This window comes from Strongylocentrotus purpuratus, unplaced genomic scaffold (genome assembly GCF_000002235.5).
Source record: "Strongylocentrotus purpuratus isolate Spur 01 unplaced genomic scaffold, Spur_5.0 spur5_scaffold_2, whole genome shotgun sequence".
NCBI classification, from domain to species: Eukaryota; Metazoa; Echinodermata; class Echinoidea; order Camarodonta; family Strongylocentrotidae; genus Strongylocentrotus; species Strongylocentrotus purpuratus.
Window position 1 is genome coordinate 12,981,910 of NW_022145605.1, and position 19,571 is coordinate 13,001,480.

General features: G+C 35.6%; 1 protein-coding gene across 1 annotated transcript in view; it reads right to left on the reverse strand.

The window, feature by feature from the left end:
- The window catches only part of LOC762514, a 135,071-nt gene that overhangs the window by 63,552 nt on the left and 51,948 nt on the right, over positions 1–19,571 (reverse strand). Inside the window, exons 43-70 of the mRNA XM_030991701.1 lie at positions 19,247–19,366; positions 18,848–18,967; positions 16,862–16,984; positions 15,972–16,085; positions 15,374–15,493; positions 14,932–15,051; positions 14,020–14,139; positions 13,251–13,370; positions 12,601–12,720; positions 11,846–11,965; positions 11,152–11,265; positions 10,592–10,705; positions 10,007–10,120; positions 9,209–9,328; positions 8,714–8,833; positions 8,329–8,442; positions 8,007–8,120; positions 7,411–7,524; positions 6,679–6,798; positions 6,196–6,315; positions 5,892–6,005; positions 5,571–5,684; positions 3,512–3,631; positions 3,085–3,204; positions 2,126–2,248; positions 1,563–1,682; positions 961–1,083; positions 353–472 (exon numbers count right to left, since the gene is read on the reverse strand). Of these exons, the coding sequence (XP_030847561.1) occupies positions 353–472; positions 961–1,083; positions 1,563–1,682; positions 2,126–2,248; positions 3,085–3,204; positions 3,512–3,631; positions 5,571–5,684; positions 5,892–6,005; positions 6,196–6,315; positions 6,679–6,798; positions 7,411–7,524; positions 8,007–8,120; positions 8,329–8,442; positions 8,714–8,833; positions 9,209–9,328; positions 10,007–10,120; positions 10,592–10,705; positions 11,152–11,265; positions 11,846–11,965; positions 12,601–12,720; positions 13,251–13,370; positions 14,020–14,139; positions 14,932–15,051; positions 15,374–15,493; positions 15,972–16,085; positions 16,862–16,984; positions 18,848–18,967; positions 19,247–19,366 (3,315 nt within the window). The remainder of the gene's footprint in view (positions 1–352; positions 473–960; positions 1,084–1,562; positions 1,683–2,125; positions 2,249–3,084; positions 3,205–3,511; positions 3,632–5,570; positions 5,685–5,891; positions 6,006–6,195; positions 6,316–6,678; positions 6,799–7,410; positions 7,525–8,006; positions 8,121–8,328; positions 8,443–8,713; positions 8,834–9,208; positions 9,329–10,006; positions 10,121–10,591; positions 10,706–11,151; positions 11,266–11,845; positions 11,966–12,600; positions 12,721–13,250; positions 13,371–14,019; positions 14,140–14,931; positions 15,052–15,373; positions 15,494–15,971; positions 16,086–16,861; positions 16,985–18,847; positions 18,968–19,246; positions 19,367–19,571) is intronic.

Genomic DNA, 19,571 nt, shown 5'->3' on the forward strand with positions numbered 1-19,571 from the left:
TGCTAAATTCTAGGAATAAGAGAATTGAACTACTTAGGCGTTATTAGTGGTCGACAAAAAGATGTAGGTCAAGGTGTATTCAAAGTGAGAGAGATTGAAACGTGCACGTGCAAACGCATTTTTTGATTTATTAGGTTTTCGAGGATATTTTTTGTTTGTTCTTTTTACTGAGTGACATAGCCTCGGCACCCCTAGTGCCTGCCTGAACAAATGAGATATACTTAAACTTTAAACCTTTAAATTCATGAACATTTTAACAGTATGAAATTAGTTTACTTGATCACAAACACGAAATGAGTGACGTCTAATGATTTATCAATAATGTTCTACGTTCTTATTTTAAGCACGGTACCTCTGCTTTCACAATTTTCTCCTATAAATCCAAATACACAAGAACAGGTGTATTCTGAACCGTTCGTGAACTCTGTGCAAACTCCCCCGTTGAGACATGGTGATGACGAACATGCAGTCACTACAGAGAAATGGTAGGATCAAACGGGTGTGGATAGACAATAGAATGATAGACGATAGAAATACGAGCAATTTAAAGAGTATCATAGAAGAAATAACATTTAGACGGACTAAAATTAAGACGGACTAAAATTAAGAAGGACTAAAATTAAGAAGAACTAAAACTCTATCAGCTGTTTTTATGACTTTTCAACCTCCTATAAAGAACGCTGCCAGAAACTGCATGTTCAGTGTTTGTTTAGGCGTTTGTGCTGATGTGGTAGAAAAGATGAGAATGAAATCGATTTGTAGAGAATTAAACTATTACACAAGTAAAATGCATTTCCATTATATAAACACACAGCCACATTGTTAATTAGAAGAAATTTTAAGAAGTGGAAGTAAACTAAAGAGCTAAGATTATGAGCTCTGATTTGGCAATCTAAACCAGTAAAAGTATTCTGATATGAGCTGATCGAAATTCGTGAAACCTCCACCGTTAAGACTTACTGTTTTCACAGTGCTTCCCAGTACTATAGTTCTCTGGACATTGGCAGAAGTAAGCGAGATTGCTTCCTTGTAGCTGAAAGCATTCCCCACCGTTAAAGCATGGACTGGGACTACATGGACTCTCTATGGGAAATGGGTGCAAGCAGTTGGTCGAGTGAAATGAAGAGATAAAGAAGGTGGCAGTGCGGAATAGTGGAAGATTAACAGATTTGAGAATGCAATAAGATGCTAAATTCTAGGAATAAGAGAATTGAACTGCTTAGGCGTTATTAGTGGTAGACTAAAAGAGAACAATTTATGGTCTACTCTCAGCATTGATGTAGGTCAAAGTGTATTCAAAGAGAGAGAAACGTGCACGTGCAAACGCATTTTTTGATTTATTAGGTTTTCGAGGATATTTTTTGTTTGTTCTTTTTACTGAGTGACATAGCCTCGGCACCCCTAGTGCCTGCCTGAACAAAGGAGATATACTTAAACCTTAAACCTTTGAATTTATGAACATTTTAACAGTATGAAATTAGTTTACTTGATCACAAACACGAAATGAGTGACGTCTAATGAATTATCAATAATGTTCTACGTTCTTATTTTAAGCACGGTACCTCTGCTTTCACAATTTTCTCCTGTAAATCCAGATACACAAGAACAGGTGTATTCTGAACCGTTCGTGAATTCTGTGCAAACTCCCCCGTTCAGACATGGTGATGACGAACATGCAGTCACTACAGAGAAACGGTAGGATCAAACGGGTGTGGATAGACAATAGAATGATAGACAATAGAAAGAAGAGCAATTTAAAGAGCATCATAGAAGAAATAACATTTAGATGGACTAACATTTAGAGGAAGGCCTCCATTTCTATTGCCTGTTTTTAGGACTTTTCATTATGTTATAAAGAACTGCGTGTTTAGCGTTTGTTGAGGCGTTCGTGCAGATGTGGAAGAAAAGATGAGAATGAAATCTATTTGCAGAGAAATTAAACCCTTACACAAGTAAAATGCATTTTCATTATAAACACACAGCCACACTGTTTATTAGAAGAAATGTTAAGTGGAAGCAAACTAAGGAGCTAAGATTATGAGCTCTGATTTGGCAATCTAAACCAGGAAAGGTATTCTGATATGAGCTTATCGAAATTCGTGAAACCTCCACCGTTAAGACTTACTGTTTTCACAGTGCTTCCCAATACTATAGTTCTCTGGACATTGGCAGAAGTAGGAAAGATTGCTTCCTTGTAGCTGAAAGCAATATCCACCGTTAAGGCATGGACTGGGACTACATGGACTCTCTACGGGAAATGGGTGCAAGCAATTGATCGAGTGAAAAGAAGACATAAAGAAGGTGGCAGTGCGGAATAGTGGAAGATTAAAAGATTTGAGAATGAGATGCTTAAAACCTAGGAAGAAGGGGATTGATCTGCCTAGGCAATATTTGTGGTGAACTAACAGAGAACAACTTATGATATACCTCTCAGCATTCGTGAAGGTCAAGGTGAGTGTTTCATTTTTGGAAGAGAAATAAACGTTATTTGCTTTTTTCCATTAGCTTTGAAAGATGAGAGAGGACAGCATCTTTTGGGCTTTCCTGTCTAGCCTGACAAATACGCCAATCTTCAACGTGAATTCATTTTTTTAAAATATTAAGATTCATCATTAAACTAGAATCTTTTCTATAAATTGTACTTTTGGAAGCGACTTCATTTGTGATATATTCATATATAATTGATATACAATTAGCCGTGTAGTAAGTTATTGCTACCAGGAGGGAATAACCTTGGAATCCAAATAAAACAAGTCATTTATGACATAAATTAAGGGGTTACACTCTATCCTCCTAGTTTTATCCATTTATATTAAAATATAAGAAATATTATTTTCTACCAGGTCTGCTTTCACCAGGTCCATGCATTAACTTTAGGTGAATCAGGAGTAAAATTTCATGCAGGAGTAAGATTTCATGCAGAAATATTTATGCCTGAAAATGATTTCTACGAAAAGACGTAAATGTCAAAATGATGACATGCACTAAGTCGAATACAAGAGATTTCAAAGTGTCAATGGCTTGATGGAGGACAGTGTATGTAGTTAACAGTGGTGTGCATGAAATCCAGTGTATGGGATGTACCTTTGTTTTGACAAGTTTCTCCAGAATAACCTTCTGGACAGGAACAAATGTGGCCGAAACCGTCAGAAAATTCAGAGCAAGTTCCACCATTTAAACAAGGAGCTGATGAACACGCAAACACTACAAAAAAAAGGTTTGACATTTCAAGTTTAATGCATTTACACATACAGCAGAGAGGATAGATCGAGACAGATTGGAACATTGAAGGATTATTAATAAATTTAACTAATAATATGCTTATAAGTCATCAGTAATAAATTTAAGTATCCATGGTTTCTCTCTAGAGACAGAATCTGATATGAAAAGGATTAGGGATTATTAACTTAGATTGATTGAAACACATATACAAGATTAAAGAGAATTGAGCATATACATAGAACACCGGAAATGAAATGAGTTGTTTTTCTTAGGATTCGGTTTCATATACCTCTATGCTGACAGATATCTCCAGTAAAATTTTCCGGACAGGTACAGTTGTAGCCAACACCATCCGAAATTTCTGAGCAGTTTCCACCGTTCAGACAAGGAAGTGATGAACATGCAAACACTAGAGGGAAAACGTTTTACAATCAATTGTCAGTGAGAAAATGTCAGATAATGGACAGATAAGAGATGTTTTTTGTTGTTATGTGGATTGGTTTTTCAAATGGGATGAGTCACTCAATTATAATTGGTCAATTAAAGATTAATTGCTCATATACAACCTGATAATAACTTGTTGAAATGAAGAAGAAAAAAGGAAGAATAAGTAAGTGAAAGTTTAAACCAACTCGAATAAGCATTTTGAACTTAAAACGTTAGAAAATGTGATCAGAGATGTGAGGGGAAAACATTGAATTTGATTAAGTTCATTAAAGGAATCATACAACTGTGAAAGTTTAACAAGCTTATTCAAAGGAAATAGAAAATTTAAAAGGATTTTAACAGCTCGCGTAAATGAAAGGAAGCTCGACCTTTGAAAGATAATTATAAAATTAGAGGAACATTTCAGGACATCGATCTAATGATAGAATAAAAGTATAAATAGATAATCATTTTTGTATATACAGCATATAGGAAAAAATTATCGGAAATAAATGACGTCGATACATAAACCGTAAAACCAATCATGTCATCATAGCAGTTCAACAACAATAACACCAGAAAACAGAGGATGATGAACAAAACTGTACACAATTAGAATTCCAATGTTCTTCACTACAGAAAATGAAGCCTGAGAAGGACAACTTTCACGACGGATATAGTACACGTCAATTTGATTAATTACACCTCTGCGCATGCTCATCAATGATGAGATAATGATGAATGTAATAAGATGGAGGTCTAGAAGTCGATATTTTGGATTGATAGATATTGCTACGTCAACCAAGTCAATATGACCAATTACCTTAGGGTTCCAATGAATGTATAACATAGAAACACAATTGAGTGATTAGCCAGAAAACACCAAGTGACGACCTCAAATCATTAGGAGATTAGAATTCCGAAATCCTTCACAATATGGATTAAAGTTTTCGGGATTTTCACCGGATTAACATAATGTATTAATTAAAAAGAGGTTGAGATGGGGTTATATATTGGGACTGTTAAGAATATGAACTTGGAAAGTTGTGTAGTCTAAAGTACACAAAGTATATAGAACTCGATTCGGTACATCGGTATTATCAATAGGATGTAGATGGAAAAGAACTTTTACATCTAGTTTTTAACTAATAGTATGTATAGATATCAGAGAAGAAACTCTGGAGGAAATATATTATATTACTTGTGATTATATAGGGGATCCTTAAGACTATGACCGTGAAAGAAAATTCTAACGGGAAATGAGATAAACTATTAGGATAGGTATTTTATTATTTGCTTTAACCAAGGAATAGAGCAAATTTAACTGGAGTTTAACAAAACGTTTCATTAAATCCTTGGGGACATGTGCAATTGAATCCAAACTCGGATTCATAACACAGTCCACCGTTAGAACAGGGTGAAGAGTCGCAAGAAAAATACTGGAAAGGGGACACAACGGTTTTCAGACAAATTAAAAATCGTAGCAATTTTCCAGGAATACATATCTCAAACACCCATTATTGAATAGACTAAGTACACGTTGACAAATTATATTGATAAGCTTGATTACATACATAAAATTCACAGTTGACATAGTAAGTAGTATCTAGAGGAAAAATATTATATTACTCGTGCTTATATAGGGGAGCCTAAAGACTATGACCGTGAAGGAAAATTCTGACGGGAAATTTGGTTCATGTGTGGTTTCCATAGGATGTAGTTTTGGCAGAACTTTCCCCATCTGGTTTTGAGCTAAAGGCATGAGATAATATCCTATAAAAAATCTAGAGGAAACGTATTATATTCCTCGCGCTCGTTAAGGGGACCCCGTCGAAGAAAAATTAAAACATGAAATAAGAGAAACGGTTGGATATGTAATATCATATTTCTTAACCCAGGACAAGTCAAAAAAGCAAATTTACCTGGAGTTTCACAAAACGTTCCATTAAATCCTTGGGGACATGTGCAATTAAATCCAAACTCGGATTCATAACACAGTCCTCCGTTAGAACAGGGTGAAGAGTCGCAAGCAAATACTGGAAAGAGGACACAACGGTTTTTAGATAGGAATGAAATCGTAGCAATTTTACAGGAATACATATCTCAAACACCCATTATTGAATAGACTAATTACATACAGACAAAGGATATTTGTGAGTTCGAGTACATGCACAAAATTCACAGTTGACACAGTTAGTAACATTAATACTATTTTCCAAAACTTAGTCTATAACTCAATCTACCTCGAGTTTCGCAAAACGTTCCATTAAATCCTTCGAGACATGTGCAATTGAATCCAAACTCAGATTCATAACACAGTCCACCATTAGAACAGGGTGAAGAGTCGCAGACAAAAACTGAAATGTAAAAGAAGAGGAAAGAAAATGTAATATTCTAACCAATCCTCTGAAATTTACAGCCCGAACGACCATTCTGAGGTATAGGGAATGTTCATTTGAAGTGAAAATAAATCCTACAATACCCTTCACCGGTTACATAAGAATTAGAAATGAGATTAAAACATAGAGAGAGAGAGATATGTAGTACCTTTTGTTTCACAAGCTGAACCTGTAAACCCTTCAGGACAGATGCAATATACATCAAATCCTGAAGCAGCTTCAAGGCAAAATCCATTATTTTGACAAGGATTTGAAGTGCAAGCAGAAACTGCAAATAAAAGGACGGAAACCAACATGACAAGGAGAACACAAGAGAATAGATTTGAAAAACGTTAGAAAACTCAAGTTCGTTGAAATAAGTGACAAGAAGAGAAACATAAACGTTTGAGAAAACGAAAACAGAGTTTATGAAAACATCTATTTACATTTTAGTTTACAGAACGTAGTACGAGTTTGAGATCTAAGACATTTTATGTTACTCGAGTTATATGCCGTCTAGATTATCTTACTCTTATTTATTGGAATGAAATACATGTAGAATCCCTATTAACACGCACGTTTGACAAAGGTATGATACCAGAACAGTAATGTGTTAATTAAACCGTGGTGTTGATTCACGTGGTGCATGTACCTCTATTTTGACAAATATCTCCAGTAAAACCATCTGGACAGGAGCAATTGTAACCGAAGCCTTCCACAAATTCTGAGCAAGTTCCACCATTTAGACAAGGAGCAGACGAACAGGTAAACACTAGAAGGAAACGTATGAAGTATCACAGGTAAAATTATCGAAGTGCTGGAGTTGAAAATGTTGAACACTATGCAAATCATGGAGAACTTTATGTAAAAATCCGCTTCTCGAACCAGGCCCCCGTTGCATAAAACTTACCATCGATGATAACCTTGATGTCAATATTAACCACAATAACCACATCACTGAACAGCCACTCAAATCGAGGTTTCCATGGAAGTTACCATCAATGGTAAGCTTCATGCAATGGGGTCTAGACGATTCATCATCACTATAATTAACTGATTCGTCTTAGAGGATTTTTAAAGATTTGAACGAAATCTGACGATTAGAATATTAATTTGAAAGATTATGAAAAGGTAAACTATTAAGTATACGCAAATAGGAATCTCGAATTGGTACAAGTTTATTCACCAAAGGATATAGTTTTGGTAAAACTTTCCCATCTTGAATGTTTTGCGATAATGTGCTTTACAAAACTCTAGAAGAAATGTATTATATTCCTCGCGCTTTTAAATGGGACCACTTCGAAGAAAATTATAATAGGAAATAAGAGAAACACTTAGGATATGTGTTCTCATTTTACTTAACCAAGGACTAGAGCAAATTTACCTGGAGTTTCACAAAACGTTCCATTAAATCCTTCTGGACATGTGCAATTAAATCCAAACTCGGATTCATAACACAGTCCACCGTTAGAGCAGGGTGAAGAGTCGCAAGCAAATACTGGAAAGGGGACACAACGGTTTTTAGACAAATGAAATCGTAGCACTTTTCTAGGAATACATAACCCAAACACCCAATGTTGAATGGACTAGGTACATATAGAAAAATGATATTTATGAACTCGGGTACATGCATAAAATTCACACAGTTAGTAGTATCGTATAAAAAGCTCTGGAAGAAATATATTATATTACTCGTGCTTATATAGAGGATCCTAAAGCATATGACCGTGAAAGAAAATTCGGGCGGGAAATTTGGTTCATGTGTATTTTCCATAGGATGTAGTTTTGACAGAACTTTCCCCATCTGGTTTTGAGCTATGGGCATGCGATAATATCCTATAAAAAAACTCTAGAAGAAACGTATTATATTCCTCGCGCTCGTAAAGGGGACCCCGTCCACGAAAATTAAAACAAGAAATAAGAGAAACTGTTAGGATATGTATTATCATATTTCTTAACCAAGGACAAGAGCAAATTTACCTGGAGTTTCACAAAACGTTCCATAAAATCCTTGGGGACATGTGCAATTAAATCCAAAATCGGATTCATAGCACAGTCCACCATTAGAGCAGGGTGAAGAGTCGCAAGCAAATACTGGAAAGGGGACACAACGGTTTTTAGACAAATGAAATAGTGGCAATTTTCCAGGAATACATAACCCAAACACCCATTGAAGAATGAACTATAAAGTACATACAGACAAATGATATGTGTGAGTTCAAGTACATGCATTAAAATCACAGTTGACACAGTTAGTAATTTCCATACTATTTTCCAAAACTTAATTTGTAACTCAATATACCTTGAGTTTCGCAAAACGTTCCATTAAATCCTTGGAGACATGTGCAATTGAATCCAAACTCAGATTCATAACACTGTCCACCATTAGAACAGGGTGAAGAGTCGCAAACAAAAACTGAAATATAAAAGAGGAGGAAAGAAAATTTAATATTTCATAATCAAAATCTCAACCAATGCAATTTTCCTGAAAGAAATAACCTAAACATCCACTCTGACACAAAACCACGATAAAACCTAACCAATCCTCTGACATTTACAGCCCGAAAGACCATTCTGAGGCATGGTAATGTTCATATGAGTTGAAAATAAATCATAAAATACCCTTCATCGGTTACATAACTATTAGAAGTGAGTTTGAAACAGAGAGAGAGAGAGACATGTAGTACCTTCTGTTTCACAAGCTGAACCTGTAAACCCTTCAGGACAGATGCAATATACATCAAATCCTGAAGCAGCATCAAGGCAAAATCCATTATTTTGACAAGGATTTGAAGTGCAAGCAGAAACTGCAAATAAAAGGACGGAAACCAGCATGACAAGGAGAATACAATACAATAGATTTGAAAAAAATGTTAGAAAATTAAAGAGTGCGTTGAAATAAGTGACAAGAAGAGAAACATAATCGTTTGCAAAAGCGAAATCAGAGTTCATGAAATACATCTATTTCTATTTTAGTTTAAAGAACGTAGTACGAGTTTAGACTAGGAAAGGTTATGTTACCGATTGTAACTCGAATAACATTCGGTCCTGATTCTCTATCTCTCTTTGTTGGAATGAAATACATGTAGAATCACTATTAACACGCATTTGTGACAAAGGTATGATGCAAAAAGAGTAATGTCTGTAGTAAACTGTGGTGTTGATTCATGTGGTGCATGTACCTCTTATTTGACAAATATCTCCAGTAAAACCATTTGGACAGGAGCAATTGTAACCGAGGCCTTCCAGAAGTTCTGAGCAAGTTCCACCATTTAGACAAGGAGCTGAAGAACACGAAAACACTAGGAGGAAACGTTTGAAGTGTCACAGGTAAAATGTTCAGAGTGTTGGGGTTGAAAATGTTTGACACTTTACAAATCATGGAGAACTGTGGGTAAACATCAGCTTCTCGAACCAAGGCCCCGTTGCATAAAACTTACCATTGATGATAACCTTGCCGTCAATATTAACCATAATGACCACATCACTGAACAACCATTCAAATTGAGGTTCCAATGGAAGTTACCACTAAGGGTGAAGTTACCACTAAGGTGAAGTTACCACTAAGGCTGAAGTTACCACTAAGGCTGAAGTTACCACTAAGGCTGAAGTTACCATCAATGGTAAGTTTCATGCAATGGGGCCCAGATGATTCATCAACACTGTAATCGACTAACTCGTCTTGGAGCATTGTTGAAGAGATGAAGATTGGATAATTATGTTTTTGAATTTGAAAAAAGTAAACTATAAAGTACATGTAAATAAGAATCTCGATTTGGTACATGTGTGTTCTCCATAGGATGTAGTTTTGCAGAACTTCCCCATCTGGTTTTGAGCTAAAAGTAAGCTTTAGTATCCTAGAAAGAACTCTAGATGAAATGTATTATTAATTTCGCGCTTGAAAAGAGAGTCATAATAGGAAATAAGAGAAACTGTTAGGGTATGTCTTTTTACTTTTTTTTGTACTTGAGCAAATTTACCTGGAGTTTCACAGAATGTTCCATTAAATCCTTGGGAACATGTGCAATTAAATTCAAACTCGGATTTATAACACAGTCCACCGTTAGAGCAGGGTGAAGATTCGCAAGCAAAAACTGATATGGAAAAGAAGCATGAAAAGGCTATTTAAAAAAAATTTAAAGACAAAAAAAGAAAGAAAAAGGAACTGACACCATTAGAATGAAGTGAGAGCCTACCAAATATGAGATGTAAATTATCTATCTTAACATGAAAAAGATAGTTTTGTTCAGTTTTACCAAACAAATCGATGTGTTTAAAAAAAAAGGCACTGATGTTAAAATTTAGATTTTGAACTGTAAAAGACAACATACTCTAAGGAAAGAGAATGAAGTCATCCAAATTCTACTCCCAGATATAACACATATAAGGGAAGTTTAAAGACACAACCTTTAAAGAAAAGAAACTGTCGGAAATATTTTTTTTTAAACGGTGGAAAGTTATAATTATAGTTTAAAAGAATTGAAAGGTTCCTTTAAGTTATCCGTTTGATTTATGTGATAAATCGTATTTAGAATTTGATAAACAATTGATATAAAGTAATCTACCTTGAGTTTCACAAAATGTTCCATTAAAACCTAGGGGACAGGTGCAATTAAATCCAGAAATAGATTCATAGCACAGTCCACCATTAGAGCAGGGTGATGAGTCGCAAGCAAAACCTAAAATTCAGAAGAGAATAGAAAAGATTTTTTCTTCTTCAAAAACCATAAAATCAGAGCACCTTTCCTGGAATATATAACCCAAACAGCAATATAGGATAGACATTTATGATAGAAGTGAGAATGTAAACAAATTTCTTTTTTTTTAATGCCAAGTTTGTTCAAAGAATTGGAAAGAGAAACAGTATTGATTCAGAAAGAAAATATAGAAAGTCACGTTTGTAGGAGAAGACCACGTGCCTCTGAAGATTCATATTCTTGTCTCATTTGAGTGGTCTATATATACGGGTTCGACAGTCTTTGTTGACATAACAAATCTTTTATATTTACTTAAAGAACGAAGAGGCCGTTTTAGAACTGCCGTGTATGTTAGGGATAAGGGTATGTAACATTTAATAGATAGTTATTGTCATGTTAGGTGTAAAAGTATTACATAAAATATCTACCTTGAGTTTCACAAAACGTTCCATTAAATCCCTGAGGACATGTGCAATTAAATCCCATTTCAGATTCATAGCACAGTCCACCATTAGAGCAGGGTGAAGAGTCGCAAACAAAAACTGATATGGAAAGGAGGAGAATATAAGAGGTGGTTTTTCTAAAACGATTAAACCAAAGCAAATCTTTGTGGAATATACAACCAAGACGACCAATCTGAAATAGATACTACATAAGCTTAACAAGAAGGGAACAGCATGTGGTATAGAAAAGAACATTTATTAAAGATGTATGAAACCTAAAATGAAACTCTAACATTGTTTGAAAAGAATAGTTGCTGAACGGAAAATTGTATTTTCTCGAAGAACGAAGTGAACTGCGAATCATATGTTGCTGAACGAGTTTGATATTGCCGTGCTGAGGTAAAATATAACCTCTTCTTCACAAAACGTTGTATTAAATCCGTCTGGACATGTGCAATTAAGTCCGAACTCGGATTCATTAGACAGTCCACCATTAGAGCTAAGGTGACAAGTCGCAAGCAAAACAGAGATGGGAAGAAATAAATTACAAAACATCGGTTTTCAAAATCAAAGCAATTTTCAAAGAACATAAAAAACCCTCTTCCAATTAAGAATTAATGTGATATGAAGAGACATATAATAGAAATAATAATGACATAAAGAGAAAGAAAAATAGTACCTTCTGTTTCACAAGCTGAACCGGTAAAGCCTTCAGGACAGATGCAATAAACATCAAATCCTGAGGCAGTTTCAAGGCAAAATCCATCATTTTGACAAGGGTTTGAAGAACATGCAGAAACTAAAAGCGATAGAAAGGAAAGGAAGTTCACAAAAGAGCATAGGTTTAGAAAAAAAGGTGAGCACATAATACATGTAGAACATAGAACAATTGAGTTTAATGTAGTTTTGTTTAGCAAATAGGCAAGATCGACGGACACATTTTGCAAAGTGTAAAAAGAAAAGGAAATTAGCTGCTAATTTTTGTTTATTTACATATAAGAAGCTACACGACATATGGACGTACAAGAATAAACAAATAGCTGCGATTGTTTACCTTTCATATTCTCCGGTTGGTCCAACAAAGCCAATAGGACAGGGGTGTTTGAAAACAACATCAAATTCACAAATAACTCCACCATTGTGAAATGGTGAAGAAGAACAAACGAACATTGCAAAGCGAGACATGATAAAGTAAGATAAGAATTGGAAGTTTGAAATGAAAGCAAACAATACATGCTACACATTACACATATACTTTTTATTTGTAGTCGAAGACAAGTGATTGGTCGGAGGACAGCAGTCAGAGTCCGACCAATTGTTAGCACGCACATACATACAACAAAGATGCACACACATGCGCGCGAACGAGCGCGCAGCCCTTCGAATACCACCCACTGACATCTATGTCAGTGATACCATCCTTTATCAGTTTACCTCTCGTTTCACAGTTTGTCCCGGTGTAACCAGCAGGGCAAAGGCAAGCATATCCAAAGCCGGATCCAACTTCCAAGCAGGTTCCCTCATTCAGACACGGGGCAGATGTACAGGACAGAACTGCAATTGAAAGAAAATGTAAGATATTTGAGAAATTAACAAGGCGAATTTATTCACTTTGTTTATATTGTTGATACTTAATATGTTCATTTACATTGTGGGTGTTTGAAACCCCTCCACTTTCAAAGCAGGGGAATCACGAGACAATTTTGAACATGTGGTATATGAGGGGGGGGGGGGTCGGACCAAATTTGTTAACAAAGTGGGAGGAAAATTTCGGAAAGTAAAAAAGAAAAACAACAGTAATGAGATTTAAACATTTGTAGATAAGGGAACAGCAAGTTGGCGGATATCGAAATTTGCCGACGGACGTTCACATTTCCCCCCAACAAGCAAATAAAGAAACAAATAGATAAAGAGAAAAACATATAAATTCTTCAATACACAAGTGAATAAATAAATCAAAAAATAGTTGATCTATTTGAGCTTTTTGCTTGCGATGTGTACATTTTGTATGAAGCTACCCCTCCATCAAAATATTTCTTTTATTTAGTTCTCAAAGAATCATCAAATAATAGACTGAGACCTACGTTGTGTCTGGCAGGTAGTTCCAGTGAAGTCTGAAGGACATGTGCAAGAGTATCCAAAACCAACTTGTAGTTCAGAGCAACCTCCACCGTTCTGACATGGATTTGATGTACAGGTGAAAACTGTGGATAAAATAGAATAAGATATCACATTTTACATACGATGCAAACAGCACTCGTATCACCCTCTCTCTCTCTCTCACTCTCTATCTCTTTTTTTATTATTTAGTTTAGCATTAATACGAATAAATAATAAAATAAATAAATAAATAAAAAGATCAGGATGCAAACGAGCTATTACACATCATTGAACCTTCTAGAGGAGACATCATTGATTTTACAATGTATGAATTATATGGTGTATGGAGAGTAAATTTTTTACTCATATTTGATATGTAAGTAAGGTATTAAAACGTATAAATAAAGAATACCATGAACTGAGTCTACGTCATATTGAGATCAATGTATTGTATATGGAGTTCAAGTACAGCTTTGCCACACTCTCCTAAAAAATATATATTATTCTCATCTGTAGAATTATAAAAAATAATTAGTGTGATGGAGCTTTTTCTTCTTCAATGAGCGATGGCTAGAATAATATATTCGAAGATTTTTACAATTTTGTGCGAATAACACAATATAAATACATATAACTGACAGAATTATTAGAATATATATGCGGGTGTGCGAGAAGGTGTAAGGGCGTGTGAGTGTGTTCGTGCATGTAAGTTTATAATGTGTGCTTGATGGGAGATCCCTTCGCACTTCGTACCTTGGGTTTCACAATTGGTTCCACTGAAACCATCTAGACATGTGCACGAGTATCCTAAATCTTGCTCCAATTCCGCACACGACCCGCCATGCATGCAGGGGTTTGACAAGCAGGTAAGCACTAGGGAATAGGAAAATATACAGGGTGCATTCGACATGTAAGAATGGATACAGAAATGTGAGGTTAGCCGAAAGAGGTATGCCAGATTTACATAAACAAACAAATGACAAGCAAGCAAAACAAATAACAACCAAAACAAAATACATGACAAATAGGCGTGCATCTGGAATTCTTTGAAGTTCATGCAACATCATTATGGTTTGATATTTTTGGAGGGGTGCATATGAGAGGTAGAGAGCCAACCCGGCCATGCTTCGATTTCTTCACCCGTTGCGTATTTAAATAGTAAAAGAATATACCCAGTTGATATGTTTTAATTCCATGACACCATCTTTATAATAAGATATAAATAAATGATAATATATGAATGATAATATATAAATTATTAAATTAGTTGGGCAATTACACATGGACAAAGATATAATTACATGTCATTTCCCCTTATAATCTTCCATGACAGAGATTATAATTTCCACTGGTTGATGAAACCATTAGAGAGTCAGTTATCATCTTGTGAGTTTCACACTAACATTTATTGCTCGTGCACAGCTTAAATACTCATAAAATATTATCAGTGACAGAAACACTCAGAGAACCTGAAAATGCACTCCTGAATTTCTCATATTCAATCTGATGGTGTTATTGAAACCTAGTTATCTACTTCCAACGACCAAGACAAATGCTGAAATTGACATCGGTTAAATGAATTGGTACAGAAAGGATCTTATGGGGATTTTCTCCATGTGAAACTGCCCAGCTTCAATTAATGCCCAGTATCAGAATCAGCCTTACCTCTGGATCCGCAGTCTCTCCCTGTATAAGCTGCAGGACAGAGGCAGAAATACCCAGATCCCGAGCTAGATTCCATGCAAGTTGCTCCATTCAGACAAGGGTTAGAAGAACAGCTCAGTACTATTGATACACGTGTAAAAGAATGAATAAAAAACAAAATTATTAACCATAGTGGTTGATATGCTCGTGTACAGCTTAAAGTAACACTCATAAACATATTATCAGTGTCAGAATCACTCAGAGAAACTGAAAATTGCACTCCTAAATTTCTCGTATTCAAGCTGATGAAGTTATTGAACCTAGTTATCTACTTTCAATGATCAAGACACATGTTGATATTGACATAGGTTAAATGAATTTGTGCAGAGAGGATCTTATGGGAATTTTCTCCATGTGAAACTGCCCAGCTACAACTAATGCCCAGTATCAGAATTAGTCTTACCTCTGGATCCGCAGTCTCTCCCTGTATAAGCTGCAGGACAGAGGCAGAAATACCCAGATCCCGAGCTAGATTCCATGCAAGTTGCTCCATTCAAACAAGGGTTAGAAGAACAGCTCGCTACTATTCATGATACACGTGTAAAAGAATGAATAAAAACAAAAATATTAACCATAGTGTTTGATATAAAAATATGTTATGTATATGTATATATATATATATCGTTTATTTGCAGGTTTTAAGACCACGTGGAATTCTGTTAATGTTTCTATCAGCCAGCCTGCACTATACTGTCTCAAGGAATGATTACACAAATATGTATTTCATAGGTGTCCGTATCATCAGAGTAGCGCTATGATCCCTTATATCTCATTCACTGCAAAGGTAGGACTTGCTTGACATTTTGCCTGTAATGCAGCATGAAGAAACAAATCAACATGCCCTAAAAGTGACCTTCCATGAAGAGGGCTACTTTGGAAATATCCTTGTTAATTAAGCAAGAGCATTGACAGTAGCAACAGTGCTGTGCACAATAATTTGTCTCGCTTTGTTTTCTGATCGGAAGATTTTTCTATTCGTTTTACATTCATGCATTCCATACCTAGCTCGCCACAGTTGACACCCTGAAAGCCATCTTCACACATACATCTATAACCCAGCTCGGTATCAATACACGCTGCATCGTTGAGACAGGGTCCGGACGTACAGGCTGGTACTGAATAATGAAATTAAACAAAACAATAGAGCTTCGTAAATGGAATGACATTGTGTTGTTATGTTATCAATATTTACACCGAATATAAGGACGGCATAGATTAAAACTAAGGTATTGACAGTGCTGCTGAAGTTACTTGCCTTTGTCAGTATTGATTGATTGGGTTACAAAGCATCCTACCTTTGAGTGTCTGAAAGCTCTTGATAATTTCAAGCAAGCAAATAATTACTACTAGACAGAAAAAAGGCCTATTCTAAATACGATTAAAGAAGAAATCTACCATGGTAACGTCGATTATTTTTTATTAGCTATGGGAAATTCTTTTTTTGTACTACTTTCAAGAGAATTACGATATTTACTTCCGTGAAGGAATCCATCAATATCCCTGTAATTAGAAGAAGAAACAAATATCAGAAGTTTATAAAACTGATATATTTACACACATTTTTGGAAATGAAATCATTCCTGCGCAAGGGTCATTTGGTAGAGATGTTTAGTATGTTGTTTTATTAGTGTTCTTGGTTTTCTTAACCTTTGGATTATAATATACAAAGTATCATATAGCCTACAAACTTTAAATAGTTCTTATACGTTGTCGACTTTTTCGAATTAATTAGGAAAATGACTAAAAAAGACTTCCACCTGTTCAAGACATAAATAATTACATTACATTTACCAAAATAAAATAACATGATACCATATCCCAACAATAAATAATTCCCATAAAAAATACTGAATAAGAAAAATAATACAAACGGGGATGTTTCATGTCATACCTCTCATATCGCAATGGGTCCCGAAATAACCCATTGCACAGAGACAGAAATAACCAGCGCCACTTTCAGATTCAAAACAGACTGCACCATTCAAGCAGGGGTAGGACTCGCATGGTGATAGAGCTGTGTGCAGGGAAGTGTGGGTAATGATTGCATGGTTATGATGATAAAGCACATGAAAGCAAACGTGAGAGGAATAAAGCAAGATTTGATGTAGGTGTAAATGATATAAATGACCAACGTTTTAAATGGAATCCAACTTTGGTGGTTGCCTGAAAGGATCATAAAATGCATTAAACTAAGTCGTGGTATAGTGGTACATACACTTGATTCTAAATCCAAAGGTTAATGGTTGAAAAACCCAGTCCGGCACTGAAGTCCTTCGGCAAGATAATCATTCACACTTGACACTCTAAATCCAGCTGTTAATGATTACCCGATATGCTAGAGCACTACATATATGGCCCCCCGCTATGACAGTTGTTATAATATTGGAGCACCAGGGATGTTACGGCGTGACTGTATGGCATAAAGGGAACAGGTTGGATATGAAACCAGATCACAATATTCCCTTCTAGCCCCGCTTGTAGATAACTAAGCCATAAAGCTCAAGAGCGGATCAAGAAGGAGCAAAAAGAGAGCAGGTACCATCCCCTCCCTTTCTGCCACCAGTCTAGTCAAATATTTTCGATGCAAGCATGTTGTGCCATCGACCAAAACGTATTTCCCATGCATATTATTCACTGGAAGATATAAAACATACATGTATTGCTTGTCAGTGATTTAAAAGGCCAAATTATTGCATTTTTATATATGATGGTCACATACTAGTGCCCTATCAAAATGGATTCTGGATCCGTCATAAACTTCAGGTCAAACCTTTAATCATCCACGACACGAGTGATTCAAAGAGTTCATGCTATGACCCCCAAAATTGGATTACATCTTTTTTCAACAACTCTTTTCTTTGGGAAAAATGACCTGCATACCAAAATATACTTTAAAAATGAACTGAACAATGATGCCATGGAAAGCAGATGGATGACAATGCAGAGAAAAGACTCACAAGGAATGGTTACTACATTACCAAAAGGCTAATGAAACACAGACATGTATGCACAGCACAGACAAACAATTCAGATGGAAAATGAACTGACGGATATATTGGTAGCTCAAAGAATAGAATAGTTTCTCGGAGGTATACATAAAGGAAAACAGATGTATAGTAGTGGTATTTGGTGATTGAGGTATCATCGATACTTTCATGGTGAAAAAACTGAATAATTGTAGGTAGTTTTCAAGGTTACATATCGGTGTTAGTAAACGGAAAAGAACAACAGAATGAACATGCTACAAAGCAAGGCAATCGTGTTTTGGAACATTCTTCGGGGTTTCTTATCTCCGGTGGGTTTTAATGTTTTTGTGTGTTTCTCCACTTTAAATGGATCATAAAATGCATTAGAAGACACCTTAACCAAATTCTTTTAGCTTGTGTGTATTTTTAGGAAAAGAGACATGGCGCATTTAATTGTTGGAATAGATGATTTTCAAATTCGTCAAGGCTCCGAAATACTTTGTTCTGTAATATCATCACGTACAAGTATTTTTAATGTATCGTTAATGTTCGTTCTTTTGCTGTAGAACTTTATAGAGAATGATACGAAAAGAAAGGGATGGGGTCCAGGGACGAATTTCCTAGACGGGGAACGTGTTTCATAATATTAAACAAATTTTTGATCCCCTTGAACGGAAGATTCATACTTCTTTGAAAAGCAGAATGGATAGTATTACATGAATTAAATATGCAAGGTTGCTAGTTTATATATTCAGGGCCATGGACTATGATACACCATTACTATGCATAAAAGGAAAACAAAATTGCTAACAAAAAACAAAAAACATCCTGCCTATAATACACCGCCAAATTATATTCATGAATGAAATATGCAGAAATGTGTGGAAGGCATAAGCATGCTATGGTCTTACCTTGTGTTTCACAGTTAGTTCCAGTATAACCTGTTAGACACTGGCATATGTACCCGTTTCCAGCTCCAGCTTCAATACATGCAGCTCCATTCAGGCATGGGTTTGAAGAACATTCAAGTACTGTCAGAAGAAAATGAGCATTCAAGATTTGATTAGGTTGTGCCAATCACTGTGTTGATGTTGATATTAAGACTATTTTAAGACCGTCTTTTCAAAGTAATACTGTGTTTGAATATGGTAATACTGAGGTACTAAATGCGGGTTATCTTAGCTTGCCTATGGGATTTACTCGATCAATTTCGTTAACTAATAGCCACAAGAATATCTTTAACACATGTCTATATTAGCACGGATTAACACTTATCATATATTAAATTCCTAGATATTTTGTTAACTTACTCTCTGTTTCGCAGTTTGTTCCAGTATAACCTGAAAGACACTGGCAGAAGTAACCGTTTCCAGCTTCAGCTTCAAAACATGCAGCTCCATTCAGGCATGGGTTTGAAGAACATTCAAGTACTGTCAGGAGAATGAGCATTCAAGATTTGATTAGGTTGTGCCAATCACTGTTTCGATGTTTATATTAAGACTATTGTAAGACCGTCTCTTCAAAGTTACACGGTTTCTGAATATGGTAATGCGTACTAATTCGATATGTCTTAGCATGCCTGTGGGATTCACTCGATCAAAACCTTTAACTAAAAGCCGCAAAAATATCTTTAAC